Here is an 18,650-nt window from a genome sequence, read left to right as displayed (position 1 = left end):
ATCTAAAATACTTGGACAGAAGTATCCACGGTGAGGCTCCATGAAATGGTGGTGTCAGTCCAGTAGCTTGTTGCAAGAAGGGTGTCTTGTTTTTCATGTCCGGTCATATGGCCCTCCCCTCCCCTCATTTGATGATTGTTCATCCGTGTGAACTGATTTGACTTGCTAAACTCTTAAGGAATTGTTTTTCTTCTGTGAGCTGGTTTTCTGCTGGTTAAGTTAGCACCTGTGTCAGCACAGGAGGAGCAGCAGGCAGGTGAAGCTGAGCAGGGGAAAACTGCCTCTTTCAGCAGTGGCAACAGCAGCGAACCATTAGGTTGGCTTGCCACAGCTACCTCAGCTAAACCAGATGATAGTAGCTTGTTAATGATGCACTGACTGTTTGCCAAATTTGTTGGGATCCTTCATCTAAAGGTGCAATGCAGATATTTGGGATTGTGTGGTTTCCCTGTGCTGCCTATGAGTCTGGATTCCCCCTCCTGCATGCAGGCTCCTGTTCCTTGTCCTGTTTGCACCGCTGCTGTTCAGCAGCCTCTCGCTTCCCTGTTGGTTAAGCAAAAGGCATCTTAAAGAGGCATCCTAATGAGCATGGAAATTAGTTTTATTGCTGACAAAAAGTTTGACCCGGAAGGTCTCTATCTTTGCATAGGGGATAACTACATGGATAAAAATCCTGAAAATAGAGGCATTGTAGAATTATCAAAACAAGAACCATCTAGGCATGTGTAGACCTGTTTTCCTCAAAAATGGATCAGTAGGACTGGTTTCTAACCCTGCGTGTACTTGTCTTTAGCCAAGCATTATAAGTCTAGGTTCAGCACGTACAGATTGTGGATGGATAAGGTTTTTATTTTTGGTGATGGGGAGAACAGAGAAGGACTGGGGCTGTGGTAGTAGATCTTGCAACGCAGACAAGCCTGTGTTCAAAATATGCACTTAGCAATTGCGTACGTTCTTCCTTTCAGCTAGTATTCCCTACTAGCATTAATTGGAAATGCAAATATATAGTTATTTGTAGCAGGTTAAAATGATTATTGCTTATTCAGTTTCATAATACTAAGTAGGAACAAGTTCTGTGATTTTAACAGAAGATTAGTTTGGGATGAAACATTTTTCATGCAGTGAAAATGACTGAGTGATTTATAATCATGATGAAACCATCATGCTTCTGGTTTTTTTTGAAGCAATTTAGCATAAATATATTGCCACACGTGGAACTTGTCAAGCAAATCCTCAGCTCTTTTGAAATTTTGAGGAAGGCAGAACTGTTGCAGCACGACCGCTGGGAAGCTTAAATATTCATAAGATGGCAAAGAAAATTAAGCTGAAGAAGACTTATTCTACTGAGAGAAATCATTATATACACATGTAAGCAGTTAGGGTATTTGTACTTTTATATGGAAAGGAGTGTGGAGGAGTTACTAATTTTGAAATTAGGTTGTAAGACCCTTCCTTTCTTTCACAGTCAATGGAATTATATCTTAAAAATAGAGTAAATATGTTTTCCAGAAAATACTGGTGGCACTGTTGAGTAGCTTCTAACCATATGTTCTATGTTTTCATATGTTCTGTAATACCAAAATTGCAGAAATGCTTGTTTGGGTGAGAAGTCTGGATTTGTCAAAAACTCTTTAATTATTTTTTTTTCTTTTTTGTGAAAATACAAATATACCAAAGAGGTCTGGTTTAACAGGGAAGACCATTATACGTTACCAATGAAAGCAATCTGGTACTACGTACCAAATTTCTTTTTCAAGAGTAGTGACAGTATTGGCAAGTGCTGAAATGAATCTTGGGTTTGTACAAGAGACTTGTGAAGGTATGGATGACTGGATATATTTTTTTGCCGTAGTGGTATTTCTCTTTGTATCATTTGAGTACATCTTCAAGCATATTTGTGAAAAGAGCATGTGACTGTTGCACAGCGCATGACAAAAAGTTTGGGGCAAGTGAAATCACCAGGATGGTCCAGGCTTTTAACTTTTTTTTTTTTTCTGGCAAAAATTTTATTGCAAGGTCCAGTGAAGATGACAAAAGCAAGTACTCTTTAAATACTATTTCTGACTTTTTTTAATAAAGCAAACCCAAGTATTTGGAAGAATAACCAATAGAGATTACTACTTTCCTCATGATGTACCTAGTTGTGTAGTCTGGCATAATTGTCTCCTGGAGGAAGATTGGATCTAGTTCTGGATTTCTAGCTGAGCCTTTAAAAACAGGTACAAAAACATTGGAAAGCATACATAAGACTCTTCAAGACTCATTTGCTCACCTGGGAAACAAGGTAAACCAACCCATTTAGGGTAAAAACACCCCAAAGGGAACTATACTATTTCTGGCATCCAGTCCATCTGTTACCTGATGCTAACTGCGGTGTCTGTGTGCCACTCTGTTATCTGGTGCAAACCTAACTTTAGAGAGGACTTTTTTTAGTTCTTTCAGAATAAAAATGGTTAAATGGGGTATAATGTACATCTTTTAATTCAATATAACGAAGGGAAAACCAGCTAGCATGGTTCTTTTTACACGGTGGCATTTAAAACTAGCAAATAGCACAGTTGTACACTATTAAGTATCACTTTGCATTTAATTCCTTATGGCTGTGCCTTTAATTCTTACTGTTATGCAGTAATGTGACAAAGTCTTAACAGTGTTTTTCTGAAGGCTGGTGTAGCAAATTCTGTCAGTGAAAGGGTTTTGAATGTTGTAAGGGTGGAGATGGTGTGATAACTGTTTCATCTATCACCTATGTTTTTCTGACTGAAAGATGAAGATCTTCAGCTGTGATTTGTTCAGCAAGGCAGCCTGCCTTTCTTACTTACCTCTTCCTGAGAGGGTGTTCCTTTTGGTGCAGAGCAAACATGTGCATTGGTGAAACAGGGCAGTTTGTTCATGGCTAGAAAGCCCCGACTGATGTTTTCCAAGATTCTATTCCAACAGAATTTTTAAGTTCATCCACATCATTCAAAATTTCTTCAAAAGACAAGCTTTCCTTTGCTTTCCTTCCCTTACTGGTATAGTTTTCCTACGTCTTTAAAAACAACAACAGAGTCTTCAGAAGAAAGAAAGCTGTTCTGGAATATTGAAATTACTACAAATACTTAATGTCTTTTATTGATATTTATGGATATTTAGCTGGAATTATATCACTATCTAACTGTTCTAATTGAGTAGCAATACACCATCTACTGGTCGGTTGATTTAATAGCACAGCAGGCCAACTTGGAAATGTCTTAAACTTGGCGACAAAAGGTCAGCAAAGTTGGAGGTAATTTACTGTCTAAGTGCAGGGATTTCTGAAAAAAATGTACGTAACTTGAGGTCTTCAGGTACAAGGCTTCCAGCTTGCGAACAGGTCAAGCGGCCGGTGTAGCATATTTGTGGGCTGCTGAGCAAATTTAAATTTTGTACATGGCTGAGGTTTCCTTTTTTGTTCTGATAGTGTATTATTTATGGCCTGTGTGATTTGCAGTGTAGTATGGAAAGTATGACTAGAATGTGATGCCTAAAAATTAGATGTTAACCTACCCGTATTCATATTATTGAAATATTAATAAAAACAGTGCTTTTAATTCTGTTTTATTAAAAATATTCACTGATCATACTCACCTTCCTCATCCCATTTGTGGAGGGGATTTGTACAACTTATTGTGCAGAAGAAAGAAGAGCAACCGTAGCGGGGTGGGAGGATACAGGAAGAATGGCACGTTTTGATAAATGAAGAGCAAAGAGAAAAAAGGCAGGCAAAATACCGCAGAAAAATGATGACAGTCCTAATGGTGAACACATTTCCTGCAAATGCTGCAGTTATACTGAACAAGTACAGAATTATTAAAGGATTAGTTCCCTGTGTTAGTTTTTGCCTCTTTCTTTATGCGGTTAGACGAGTGATGAAGAGTCCAGTAGGTGGTTCCTGGCTCAGAATGTTGTTAAAATGGAATTTTCCTTACTCCACAGAAGGAAACTGCTATTTTACGCTGCGTAGATAAGTTCCTCAGTTGCTATTGGGGACTGAATGGCGATAGTGACTATACTGGTTTCAGCCTTTTTGCTCTGTTAACTTAGTAAGTGATTGCGTTCAAATTGCTCCACAAAAGGAAGCTAAGATATTGTTGTGTGTAGGATAGAGGTCGTCACTCTGTCTTTTATAATAACTATCTGGAAAAAGAAGTCCTAGATAGTGATTGACCTGTCCTTTGTGATAATATGAAAAGCATGGTACTATACTGGAAAAAGCATTTTTAGTGTAGAGATGAGTTTCTTACTAGAGAGAATGTCTGTTTGATGCAAGGAACATATTATATTGACCACTTTTGTGTTTAATGGAACTATATGTAAAATTCACTGGCAGCCATTAAATAAGACCTTTTTTTTGTCTCCTACAGGAGTTACTAAAGTTGATTACGGGGACATATCATCACGACTTGGACTAAGACGCAAGCTCCAGTGCAAGCCTTTCTCCTGGTACCTGGAGAATGTTTATCCCGATTCCCAAATTCCACGACATTACTTTTCTCTGGGGGAGGTAAGAGTTCACCACACATGTTTATCTACTGTTTCTAAAGTACACTGCAGAGTATGTTTTATATTCTGAGCTGAGTAGTGTAAACGTCTGACCTCCAGCAAAGTTCAAGCATCTTGCACTTGCATTCTTGTCATCTGTAAATGATGCATTTGACTTCTGAGTGGGATAGAAAACTGAACTCTGATCCACAGTGTTATGATTTGAATGTTTTCCTTTTTTTTCTTTTTCTTCTCCCCCTCCAATGCTAAATTTATATGGAAGGGCTTTAGAAAAATTCCTTCAGAAATGTATGATTATGGATAACTTTATACGCAATGTTCTCTACCTGGAATACGAGTATAGAGTTTGGCTCGAAGAACGAGGCTAGATCCAAGAAAGGACTTTTCGTAAAAACGATTCTGAACTTTACGCTTAGCATCCTCTTCAGTAACCACTAAATTCTGGCAGCTCCTAAATCTTGCTGGGCATTTCTCTGTTTTTCCTTAAAGTTTCTGCAGTGACCATAGATATAGCACAGATGATGCTGTCCTGCATAAGCAGATGCCTAGCCTCCCCCACAGAGCATGCTGAGCCCAATTTTAAGCCCCTTGTAGGGTAATTTTTATAGTGCAGCATGTTAGTTTGGCTACATAAGGAGCAGGCTGATGCCTGCTTACTCTACAGAAATATAGGAATTAAGGCTCTAATTCAGGCAGAATATTCAGGCAGGAAACTGAACCCAGTCACCCCTGATTTTGAAAGAAATTAAACCCGCAGTGCCCAGGAGTGCTTTAAAACTTCTAGTGGTTTTGAACTGGAGACTGAATTGTGTCCCTTCTGTTGTAACTGAACCTTTTGAGCAAAAAAGACCACCAAGATTGGGTACAAAAGAAAGCAAAGAAAAGAATGTGATTCTGTAACATGCTGGCTTGAGCATTTGTCTGGGAGACTAAGTCTTGGGTAGTAGTCCCTCACAGTAGTACTGTTTATATATTTCACATTTCGTGTGAATAACCTCTGGATGTATAGCAGAGAGATCTGGTGCCAATGTAGTTTGATATGAAACAAATTCTTTTCTAAAAGTAACAACCTTTTGTGATGTGTTCTTTTCCCTCCCAGATAAGAAATGTGGAGACAAATCAATGTCTGGATAACATGGCAAGAAAGGAAAATGAAAAAGTTGGAATCTTTAACTGTCATGGAATGGGTGGAAATCAGGTGGCGATTTTTTTTTTTGTTAACTGTACTGATTTGAATTGCTTAGAAAACTACTTCTCATCAGGACGTAATTTATCACTTCTTTTGGTAGTTATCTTACTTAAGCTGTAAAGTTGAGAAAACACTCATTGAAGAATAGGACTGTAAAAGGGAATGCACAGGAAGACTGGTTGATGTTTTGTCATTGGTACGTTTTGAGGCCTGATTGCAACAAGTTTTAAATCAACCTTTTAAAGTCAAAAATGAAAGATGTTCTTAATGTACACTTTCCTGTGAATGTCAGCTTTGGAATTTTTGCCTGGTTTTCCATTCTATTTTATTAAATTCTTGGTGAGCTCTTTGCCAGTATACAAAGATTGCCTGTGTTGAGGATCCTCCTGCTCCTATGTGATATTGCTTTTATTTTTTCCTGAATAACTTGTTCACATAGCGTTTGTATTTTCCCCTTTAAAAAAAAAAAAAAATATATATATATATATATTCTCGCTCTGTGGGATGGGGCAGAGGGGATAGTATACCTATTAATGAAGTAATGTGCCAACTTTCCCCCTCAACTCGAAGGAATCTTTTAGGTGAACTTTTTTCAGTTCCACTCACGTTATTTTTCTGTTTAGGTTTTCTCATATACTGCCAACAAAGAAATTCGGACGGATGATTTATGTTTAGATGTCTCCAAACTTAATGGCCCAGTAACAATGCTCAAGTGCCACCATCTAAAAGGAAATCAGCTTTGGGAATATGATCCAGTGGTAAGTCTTCTGATGACTTGTGAGATTGAAATGAGCTTTTTTACATAAGCCTATGAAGCAACCTATTCCTTTGTGGGACCAGTATTTGAGAGTCAAAACGAGAAACAAAGTCAGGGTTATGTTCTATCTGTCCTAAATTCAGATTTATATAGAGTGATTACATCACGTATTGATTTTAATTACCTTGTGAGTTTTTGGTAGTTCATTAAAGTTAAAAAAAAAAAAAAAAAAAAAAACAGGGTGTTTTCAGATCCTTTGATGAAAGATGGTTAATGTAGTGCTCTGTTAGCATGAGACTGATAATAGGAAATTATTCCAGGTACTTACACTTTTGTTTTTTAGTCCTGGACCAGTAAAAGATAATGGTAAGGATCCTGTGTCTACTTCAGCACCTGGTGTTGTCCCTTACAAGATTAAAGGAAGTATTCTTCTAATTAAAATTCAGTATCCCAAAATTATAAAGAAGATTTTACATCTCTAATCTTTAGAGTAGAGCTGATTAAAGCATCTTTATTCTAATCATTTTCTCTCCCTTATACTTAGTGTTCAAAATAGTTTCGAAATTTGTATGTTGAACTGCCAGATCAGAAAAGCATTGACAGTTGATCCATTGATCTTTAATTTTAACTGAAAGCTCTAAAAATAATTTTGTGATTGAATAGTAGGTTAAAAATTCTAACCTGTGGCTCAGCTAATTAGAAAAAATCTCTCAAGCTCGTTAATTGAAAATCAGTTACTGCAAAAGATAGTTGTAAGACCATTCATAGAAGAAGAATCTTGCCATTATAAGCATAATGATCGTTTCATAAAGGAGAACGTGTAGATATTTAGCTCCTGAAAAGTCATTTCAGTACCAAAAATATTTTGGTACCTAAATCAAGAGACTTATTATAGATTCTAGTAACTGAGATGTTAATGAAATCTACAGTCTTTAAGACAGAAAAGAAGCATATATGAATGATGGTTTTTTCAATAGGATGGTAGTTAATGTGTGAGACACTGGATCTCTACTAAGATTTCTGCAGGTTATTAGCTGTCTTCAGTCTCCTATCAGCAGTTGCTACTGAAGCCTTTCAGGATTAAGGGTTAATTGAAATGCTGAAATGTGAGTCTTGAAAACTGTTTATTCTTTTTTAATGTAGTTCACCTGGCTTAAATGAATAATATTACTAAATGCAGTGATTTTGCAGTGTTATTTTGCTTCTACCTCGCCAATACTAAATGGATTGTATCTTTAAACATTTAATTACAGATAGCATCAAGTGACTTAAAGATGAATATTCATAATTTTTTTTTAGATGAAGCAATAAAGTTATGAAGCTGGTATCTAGATAAAAGATGCTAGTATTTTTCAGGGATTTCAAGTTTGGATTTTTTTCATAATTCGAGAGGGGAATAGTTTTTAACGTTCATCCGTGTATGGATCACTCTGATATATATCTGATATAAACAAAACTAGCAAGGATCATCAAATCTGGTACAATGTATGCAAAAATTTGTATGCTTTAGTTGAAAGAACCAAGTAGTCTACCTTACAATGGCTGCTGCAACCTGAAAAACAGCTTTCTGCTGTGCTGGTCTCTAGCAATGAAATTAATTGTGTGTATGTGTTTTGCTCAATATATGTAGATTTTTCACTAATAATGCAATCTTTACTGAAAGCTGACTAGCGAAGCACAAAAATAAGTTAGAGAATTGTTAGCAAGAATGCCTGCCCACACAGATGAGTGTTTTTCTGTAGTTTTTTTCCTTCTGCCTAAGTCAGGAGGTGTGTAAGAAGTGCCTTACCATTTTTTTTCTCTAGTAGATATCAAGGGAAAGCGTTGGAATTGTTTGTCCGCTCTAGTGTCTTCCAGCTCTTCTTCATTCTCTAACTTCTCTGTGAGTGCAGGAGATTAAAGTGTTGGGTTTTTTTTTTATTTGGTCTTTGTTTGTTTGTTTTTCATCCTTTGCTGCCTACGCACATATGACCTGCTTTTCTTCCACCACTTTTCAGTCAGTCCAGTGCCTTGACTGTGCTGCTACGTGAGAGAAGAAATACTGACACTAATTTAGCCAGTCAGTGTCATAGACAGGCTGGGGCACTAATGAGCATCAGTAGTACAGTGGCAGGAAATGCAATTTTTGAAGACCTCTCCTTTTCCAGAAGGTCAGTGCCAAGGTAGATGGAGCAGTGTATGGCCGATTGCATAAGTATGATTAGTAGGTACTGGAAAAGATATACATAAATGTGTGCATACTTCTTAAGAGTATAGTCCTGAAAAACATTGTGTAATGTCATTTTTTGTGTCCTCAGCTGAGGAAAAAAGCATATATTTGAATACATATTCAACATGTTAGTTCTGATCTGAGGAAAACTAATATTATTACTAATAATCAAAGCTGTATATGTACTATGTACCAAATTTTAATTTCTGACATCTCGAAGATCCCCAGCAGTACAGTCCTATTGAAAGAATTGTGGATATTGTTTGATGAAGGTGGTAACTTCAAAGCTTCGGACTGTTCTGTTTTTCATAGATCTTAATGCTTTTAAATATGCTTTTTATGCTGTAAATATTAAGTGCTCTTTAGGATTGAGAATTGGAGTCAGTAACCAATGAGGTCTTGTCTAGCTCCTGCTTTACCTATGGAAGATTGTTAATGGTTGTTAGAAACGTTTTGGTTAGCTTCTGCCTGGTGATTTTGTAAAACTTGTTTCTTTTTATTTTATCTTCAAGAAATTAACCCTGTTGCATGTGAACAGTAACCAGTGCCTGGACAAAGCCACCGAAGAGGACAGCCAGGTACCCAGCATCAGAGACTGCAATGGCAGCCGCTCTCAGCAGTGGCTGCTTCGCAATGTCACCCTTCCAGAAATATTCTGAGAGGTTCTACAGAAAAGCAAGGATTGACTGGGCTACCTCGGCAATACTTTGGCTACACCATTAAGTAGCAACAGAAGGAAACTTCTGCTCCACAGGATACAGTTCATCAGCTGTTAGAACTCGTAACTCGTGCAGCTTTTCAGTAGCTGTGAACCAGCCTTCCGGTCATAAGGATGTGAAACTACCACACATAGTAGGAAAACTGCGCCCGCTGATGTTTACAAGATTGAGAGTCTCTTCTGGCAAATAACCTAGAGAACATTTGGACGATGGAAACATAATCAATGAAATACTCTCTCTGGAGAGCTGCGTATTGTTGTAGTTTGCTTGCACATCAGTAATCTCCGCTGAAAGTGCTGTTGTAATGAAGATATCTCCGAGGACTTTTTCCTGGTTAGCAGTGGTAACCAGCTTACTAAATACAGATAATAAATAAATGAAATGGAGAGCTGGAGACCAGATTCAGTAACATGAAATAAGAGTTCTGTGGCTTAAAAAAAGTAAACAGGGTTTAATGGAAACTAAATCAGAACTATGAAAAGTACAATTTGTTATAGTGACGTATCAAATTTATATGTAGATTTTATACCTCAGTGGGGGAAAATAACCAAGTCAAAAGGCAGTCTTTTTTTTTTTTGATTGTGTGATAGTCCATGCATTTTTTTTCTCCTCGTTGGTTTAAAATTATTTTGGGCGCAAACAAAATGAGCATAAGAATAAACTTAGCTCTTTGAATGTCAGTTCAACTTTTTTCGTTTTTCATTTTAATTTTTGGGCTGCTGGAATTGTATCTTTTTATTATTCTCTGAAAACTGGAGGTTAACATGCTGTCAAACTCTTTTTGTCTAGGCCTGCCATTTCAGTTTTTATACTTGGGTCAATCAGCTTGTGGACTTTCATGGCCAAACAAAAGATTTTAGTACACTTTGAAATTCTTAAGTTAACTTGACTGAATATGCTTCGCGCCCAAGACTCATACTACTGTATTATGGTTTTGTTTTCATAACAATAAATCTTTTGTTACTTGTTTGATTTTGGCCATCAGAAAGCCTGAAGAAAAGATTTATGATTGGGTAGCAGGAGATTGGCAAAACTGAAGGTTTTCTGGAATCCTTTTTCACTTCATACTCAGATGTGCTTCATTGTCAAGTGCATATTTAGATTAGACTCTGAATTGTAATGTTGATCTGCTGCTTTTTTCTAATAAAACCTAAAGAAAAATAGCTGAATTGGCATGGGTTTTTAAAGTGAAGATAGCCAAAAGCAATATGACTATGTCATTACATTGGTCTGCGTTTTTTAACTGAATTGCTTTGTTTTGTTAAGAAAAATCTACATGGGCTGATCTTGAAAACAAGACACTGAATGCTCAAAGTATACATTGAATTTCCTTTTGGAAAGAAAGATGAGATTTACACAATGGAGAGGATATTTTTATGATAAATGTCATTGTTTGGCCAACTGTCCTGTAAAGCAAATTAAACCTAGACTCATGCAAAAGATGTGTGGATTTGTATTTGGCTTTTATGGCCATTTGAGATTTACCATCGTAAGTTGCTTTAGTCAGTGTTATATCCATTGTTTCTGTAGCAGTACACATGAGTTCTTGTATGCAAAGTAGGGGAAATATCAACAAATTGCAGCATTGTGCTACTATTTCAAAAATTCATAGGATGAGATGATGTGGGATTAATATCAGATAAAACATCCAAATATAGAAGTACCTTTCATTGACCTCTCCTACTGGGACAGCTCTGCAAGTCTGTCCTGAGGTGGAAGTAGATTTAGAAAAGTAATGGTATAGTACAGTTCAACAGAAAGGTCTTTAAGTGGGCCCAGGTGACTTAAATCAAAACAAATATGTCGTCATGGTTGTGTACAAAGACTCATTTCTTTGATATGGTTAGTGAGAAGGATTGGGTGGGTAACTGTTCATAGACTGCGAGGCAGGAAAAACAGAAGAGCAGAGTCAGTCTTAAAAGTTTTTAAAATTTCTTAATTTAGTGTTTCAGATTTTACAGGTGTATTTCCCATCACTGAACACACAAAAACAAATAAATTTTCATGATTTATATTGTTAGTTCTTATGATCACAGATATTTTTCTTGTTAGCACAACTTAATTGCCATGACTTGTAATGTAACTAAACCTGTAAGCAGGCCTCAGCGTTACTATGAATTTGGCTCACACAATTCAGCAAGTCATTTTATATGTTGCCCAAGTAAAGCTACAGTAAAAACTGTTGCATGACTAAAACCCCACTTACCAAATTATAAGCTTTGGAAAGCTGACATAGAAATCTGTTTTCCAGCCTACACCTTGTTGATCCTTACTTGCAAAGGTAGCCCGCTGATGGGAGCCTCTACCCTTGCTGAGTACTGGGAGGAAGTAGCATGCTGGAGAGTATCTGCAGCCTCTGGGTGTTCAGTTCAAAAATCTCTTAGCTCAGCCAGTCCCGTGGTGGGGCTGACTGGTGCTGGTTGGCTAGGAGTGGGCTGTGCTTAGCTTGCCAATCTTGCCACTGCAGATGCTTGGCAGTTGCACAGGCAGTGTTGGTGGGCAACAAATAGCTTCTGTAAAGTTTCCTTGTCCCTCTAGTAATGTGCCATTCAAATAATCTGTGGTGTTAGGTATCTTTCAGAACATAGCCATAGAATCGTTTGCCCATACATCTATTTCTAGCTGTTCTTGCCTCCAGTTGTGGTGGCCGTCTTCTGCATTCCTCGCTAAAAGCGACCTTAGCGATCCCATTCTTGTCTGTTGCCTCCCAGGAGTGGTCTTCCACTTACAGGAATAGTTTTATGCTCCAGCTTTCAGTAGGAATATCAGTTGACTCTACTGTATCCTTTCATATTTGTAGATATATTTGAATTCTGTCTAATCTGTCTTTTCACATTTAAGTCCTTTGCTGGAATTTTTTAAACCTCTATAATTATTTTTATTTAATCTGTTCTGGGGGAAAAAAAAGCATTGTGTGTGTATGTGGTTCCCCCCCCCCCCCCCCCCCACTGTGCAGCGCACCTCTTGTCTTAGGCAAATGAGTAGTTTATAGCAGAATTCCCAGCACCTCTGCCTTTGTCTGCTTTGTTCAGATCAAATGTAAGGGGTGGGGGGGAGGGGGGAAAGGACAACTACTGCTATCTTATTTAGCATTAATAGAAAAGATAAGCAAGGTAAGTAGAAAGGTCAGCAGTCCTGTTCTGGACAGAATCAATAAACTCCTTTTGCGCTCCTTCTGTACTGCGCTTCATGTGTTCAGTGAAAGCTTCCTACGCATGCTGTAGAAGTACAGTGTTCTCCTCCATCTCTTCTCGTTTGCCTGTGTGAAGACGTTTACTGAGAAACACTAGTGCCTTTAACTGGGTTGAAGTGTATTACATTTTATGGTACAACCTTTGGATAACTACAGTGTGCCAGCTCTTATTAGGTCATCTTCAATGCATTTAGGTACTGGAAGTCACAAAGTAGTTACCTGTATGTACATACAACTGTGAATGTTTTTGTGAACCAAAGTTACCTCATTCTGACAGTCTGTATTATCGGCATGAAGTTAAGTTGTGGCTTAGTGGCTTTGTTTTTATGATAGTATTATACAAAAGGGCTTAACAGGCACTACTTTATGGTATCACTGGATCTGTTTAAGTGAAAAGGATCTAAACTGAGATACGTGCTGTTAACAAAAGAGACATTCTGTGTGTTTATAAGTTAGCTACAGAGTTAAATAATCATTCTAATTCTCACTCTACAGAATGCTCTTCAGTTGTTCTGTCTGCTCAGGTGGTTTAACACAGAGATGAGCAAACTGTTGTCAGAGCTCTGCCATGTTCTCCCCCTCAAGGTAAGGAGACACAAGTGTACTTCAGAAGATAGACTAGGAAATAAGTTACTCAAGACTTTCCTTCATTGCAAAGCATGGAGGAACTGTTAATGTAATAAAGAAATGCTGAGAAAACATTTGTTACAGAATAGATTTTTAGTAGCTTCAGGCACCTTGCATCTCATTTGAACTTGATTGTAATAATAAAGATTTAGGGTCAGATATGAACATGTCAAATCAAAATGATCAAACTTACAGAGCTGTAGACTTCTGTTTACTTTCTAGTCTGAAAAAAAAAGTTTCAATCATCTTAGAACAAATAGTTCTCAGATTAGCGTCCAACTCTAAAGACTGATAATCAAGAACTGTTCAACTAAACATAGCTGTGATATTCGGTGAAGGTCATTCACATGTACAGTGCTTTGAATGACAAAGTAATACTTTTTGGGTAAAAAAAAAAAAAATCATTTTAAAAAAGTTTTAATGTTGACAACAGAAGTAGCCCAATAGCTAGTAGGTAATATAGACACTAAAATGAGCACATTGAGATGAAAACTGACTTACTGCGCTGCTCGTTTCTTTTCTTTTTGAATCTTGGAGAATGCAATTGTAGCGTGTTGCTTACACTTCATGCAGCGCCAACTGATCCTTACCACAGTGAGCCATTCAGTCAGGTGATGCTAGTCCATATCAAAACCAAACTCCAAGGTGAAAGCAAGCTGCTACTCAGGGGAAAATCAGATGGGGCTTTAGGCAGTCTGTAACCTGCCTCTGAAATAGCTGTTACTGGGTCCTTGTCTCTTCTCTGAAGCATCTGGCAAGTGAATACAGATTAACATTTTTAAGATGATAGAGAACTTCTTCCTAAAGCTGGCAAGGTAGTAGGTTTTGCCTGAAGCCTGATAAGTTATAGCTTATTTTACCTTCTTTCGTTACTGTGCTTGTTCATATTATACGTAAAAATGTCTGCTGCTTTTGGATTCTCCTTTGTTGCACTAATTTTGTTGATGAATGTGAAGTGTCCCCATACAAGCGTTTTCTTTATTTATCAGTTGTAAATGCATCATCTTTCTTTTTTCAGTAAATGGGCATTTTTCTGAGTTCTCAGCCTTCTTGATATTATTCATGTTTTGCATTTCTGTGTTCTCCAAGTAGTTCTAAAATTTTTAGTCTCTGTTCATATGGAGTCTCATTTTTATCACCTTTCTCTAAGTCTCCTTTTCTGTATTTTTTTTTTAAAGATTAGATAATGGTACTAACAAGTTACAGATGAATGCACTATTTCTGTGTTAACCCACATGTGTTCTGTGCTTTAAGTAAACATTTTCATGAAGTGATCCTCAATGGCATTTTAGTCTTCTGAACAGTTAGCTTATAACACAGGACTGTAGAAGTAATTATTTGTTCTATCTGTTCTGTTTTGCATTAACTTATACGTTTTTACTTTCTTTCCTTGTGCGCTGTCTAATCACCTAGCATTGTTTGATTATTTTACCATTGTAAATAGCTTTGACTTGTGAAAGCCCTGTATGTTTAATTTTCCTGAGTAGTTGAAGATTCAGTCAAAAGTCTCTGACAAGCCCCCTTATGCTTTTCCCTCTTAGAGTCAAAGAGTAGTTCAGGTTGGAGTGGACCATGGCTTTGCATCATCTGGTCCAAACTCCTGCTGAAAGCTGAGCTGACTTAAAAGTTAATCAGGTTGTTTAGTGCCTTGACAAGTTCTCGGTATCTTCAGGGATGGAGACATCACCACCTTCTGGGGAACCTGTTTCACTCACTGTTTAACATCCCTTATGCCGAATAATTTTTTTTCCTTAATACCTAAATGGAATTTCCCTTGCTGCAGCTTGTATGTTGCCTGTCATCCTTTTGCTATGCGTCTCTGAGAAGAGTCTGGTTCAATCTTCTCTGTAACCACTGGGTAGTGGGAGAGAACAGTAAAATCCCCTCTTTAGCCTTCTCAAGACTGAGCAAACTAGCCTTTCCTCACATGTTCTGTTCTCTGACCCCCTAGTCATCCTGTACTCTAACTTGAAACTCTAGGTTTCTCTAGCTTGTCTCTGTCTTTTTTTGTACTGAGGTGCTCAAAACTGGGCATAATACTTTGGCTATGCTCTTACAAATATGGAATAGATGGGAATAGTCACCTTCCTTCCACCTGCTGGCTATGTTGTTACTGGTATGGGTCATTATGTAGTTAGCCCTCATCGTAACAAGGGCACTGTGTAACTCGTGTTCGACTTGTCCACTAGCATTCTCCAAGTCCTTTTTCTCAAAAGCTCCTTTCTAGCCAGTCTCTACTGTTGCAGGAGACTTATTCTGTCCCGGGTTGCGGGACTCTGCATGTGCTTTTGTTGAACTTCAGGAGGTTTCTGTCAGTGCGTTTCTCTAGCCTGCCACGAATTCTCGAGTTGCAACCGTGGCCTATCATATCATTTCCCCAGTTCCCTCAAGTTTGGTGTTATCTACAAACTTGCTGAGGGTATGTTCCGTCTCATTGCCCAGGTCATTAACAAAGATATTAAACAGTATTGCATTCAGTATTGACCCCAGTGAAGAATACTATTTTTAATGCACCATCAGTTGGACTTCAAAACAATGATCTCTACCCTATAAGACTGGCAATCCAGCTAATTTTCCATCCATCCAGTTCACATCTCTCAATTTCTTCTATGTAATGACTTTATATCTTCACATCCAATATATATTGTTTCATTACAGGCTGATTTCTCAGATATCTTCTAATGAAAATGAGCATCTGCTTACTTTTCTTCACTCACTAATTTGTTGAGCCACTCTAGGAATAAGAGATTTTTTTTCCTAGAAGATGTCTAGACAAAATACCTACCTTTGTGTACCAGAATCCAGATTTAGCTTCAGATCAAGTCTGAAGTCATGTTTCAGTTAATCATAAATCTTTACTGCTCAGATATGGTATGTCCCTTCCCTGTTTCTAGGACTATAACCAGTTGGCCATGTGTAGCTTACATACTGGAAGTGAACTGCTAACAGAATAGATGTTAAACCAGCATTTTTCTTTTAAGGGACTTCACCACTGCTTCCTCTAAAATTCAGAAATATGCCTTTCCTACAAACTTAATTTTGGCAAGTACAGACATCTATGCTGCTGAACGGTCCAAGAAAAACTCTTGGTTGGTGTCCAGTCCACGGGAAGTGGGAAAGAAGCCAACCTTCATTGCTGCGGGGACTTCAGAATTGGAAATATTCAGACCAAAGAATTTGAGACTAAGTTTTGTAGTTGCTTTGGCTGCAGAATGAGGAAATCTTGATTGTTTCAGAAGAGAAAACTTGTTTTAAGTTCTATGAAAACAGGAGGAATTTCCTAGCTGTTGTTTTCCATGGTGGATTTGATTTACATGAATTGATTAATCTCCTCAGGGTGTTTGTGTCTCTAATGGACCTTTTTGATCTGAAAATGTTATTAAGTAGCTAACCAGATAATAGATTAGCAAATTGGTAATCTCAGAGCCATGCCATTTGGACAGACACAGCTCAAGTGACCAGTTCTGATGGTAAATTTTCTAGGGTCTTGGGATAGAACAGCTGTCACCATAGGTAATTGCCATGATGACTTGTTGAATGCTGATAAACTCTTTGCCTGCAACTTCTCCTGAAATCTTGTAAGACAGGAAGTTCTGGGAGTGAAAAATATGATTTCCTTTAACAGGCTAGAGAACCTCTCCCATGTGAAATATTAAAGATATGTATCCATGCAACCAGTGAGATCAAGTTGCACTTGTAATTCCATTCAGATGCAGCTGTGCTAATATGGTGAACGAGCTAGAGGCAAATCTCAAAGATAAAATTCTCTTATTCCCAGATGCTGAAAAACCACAAGAACAAATTCCATATTACCCATATTTATGGCTTGCTTGAATGTAGTAGCTCTCAAGATTACTCTTTATAATCAAAGCCAGCCATTCCTCTGATCTGCCCTAGATTTCCCCCTCCCCGATCTTGAATGTGAATTGCTAAAAGAAAAAACAGAATGATTTAGTTAGATTGTGCATACGTGCATATTTATATGAAGTAGCACATCAAACCAGCTCAACCAACTAAAACTTAAGTTCAATCCCATAGCAAGAGCGTTTACTCTCTATCACTTGAGAGGCTGCTTTCCTTCCTCATGTGTGAGTGTGCTTAGCTCTGACTCTTATGCTTGGTGCATGGGATGCAGTCAGTGCTGTCTCAAGCCTACTCAGTTAGGTCCCTGGTGAGATGAAACGCTTCGTTGTTTCTTTTCGTGGTTCAGGACTGCTAGGAGGCATTATATGCCATTTCCACTTTCTAGGTTGTTGTCTTGCCTTGAAAAGCTCATTTCAGCCTATGCCACAGTGCTATTTCTTTTGAAGGGGTTAATGTGGGATAACTCTTTCTGATTGATAGCATATTATTGCCCAGAGCAATATCTGCTCTTTTTTCAAGTCCTGTTATCAGAGTAAACATTATCTAAAATATGTCTTGAAGGACATAACACTTCTTCTGATTCCTGGGATTTGAAGAAACTAGAAACCAAAATTCTGTTTTGTTTCTGGCCAGGGACTCAGCCACTGAATCCCCTATACGTGTCAAGATCAGTCCCTTAAGACAAGCTTCAGTTTTCTCATGTTTCAGTCCAATTTGGATCTGTGATATTCCAGTCTCGTGAAAGCTTAAGAGGCTATATGAGTATAATTCTTTAACTTAGTTAGTTCATGCAATCAGGTTTATGACAAATGCTAGGGGTGATCTCAGGTAAACACCGACATCACTAAGAAGAAATCATTTTCATCATGTTGCCAAAAATTCCCCCCACAAACACATACTTTGTCAAAGGAGAGAGGATTTTTTTCCTCTGTCAGGACAGTAACAAGAGAGAACTTTGGTTCATGCAACTCTTGATTTATGTGCACTTGGGCATAGGTGTTTCAGAGCTACCATTTACTCCTATGCAGGACACCAGGTCTGCACTGTAATCGCTGCTCTTGAAAGCCTTCTGCCTGTGAGCAGCCTCACAACCTGAGCACCTCTCTCCTCCTGCTACCACTGCCCTGCCACTGTGCAACGCTTCTGGGAAACGTGGCAATATCTGCCTTCCCATTGCCTTGTCCAAGGACAGGTGCATGAAGATCGCAGATTTGGCTTGCAACAACGATTTCAGTTTGAAGGTCATAAACTACTGATTGAAATGCTTTCTTCTCTCGTGGTTGAACAAGTCTGGTACTTAGTAAAGTGGGAGCTCCCACCCCGTTTTTGTCTAGGTAGCTAGTTACAGATGCTTCCGAATGAAGCATTTGCTTAGAGGATTGTTTATTCCTAAAGGAGGAAGAAGGGGCCATATTATTTTGCATAGTGAACCAGCCTTGCACAGTGCATCATCAGTATCTTCTGGGATGTTGCATCTAGTGGACAGCACAATGTAACTAGCTGGTGTAATATCCACAACACAGCAAAAAAATATTTTTTGATGTGGAAGCAGTTGACCAATGATATTG

The 18,650-nt window shown here is 38.0% G+C and overlaps 1 protein-coding gene across 7 annotated transcripts in view; it reads left to right on the top strand.

Annotated features, from left to right (window-relative positions):
- GALNT1 (polypeptide N-acetylgalactosaminyltransferase 1) overlaps positions 1-10,840 on the top strand; it is a 95,485-nt gene extending 84,645 nt beyond the window's left edge. For all 7 annotated transcript variants that reach the window (XM_068936182.1, XM_068936181.1, XM_068936185.1 and 4 more), the window contains 4 exons: positions 4,386-4,525; positions 5,624-5,722; positions 6,337-6,471; positions 9,192-10,840. In XM_068936182.1, the coding sequence (XP_068792283.1) occupies positions 4,386-4,525; positions 5,624-5,722; positions 6,337-6,471; positions 9,192-9,338 (521 nt within the window). In that variant the 3' untranslated portion in view covers positions 9,339-10,840. The remainder of the gene's footprint in view (positions 1-4,385; positions 4,526-5,623; positions 5,723-6,336; positions 6,472-9,191) is intronic.
- Positions 10,841-18,650: the final 7,810 nt, after the last annotated feature.

Source organism: Struthio camelus, chromosome 2, assembly GCF_040807025.1.
Source record: "Struthio camelus isolate bStrCam1 chromosome 2, bStrCam1.hap1, whole genome shotgun sequence".
Taxonomy (NCBI): Eukaryota; Metazoa; Chordata; class Aves; order Struthioniformes; family Struthionidae; genus Struthio; species Struthio camelus.
This window is presented reverse-complemented; position numbering and strand designations above follow the sequence as displayed.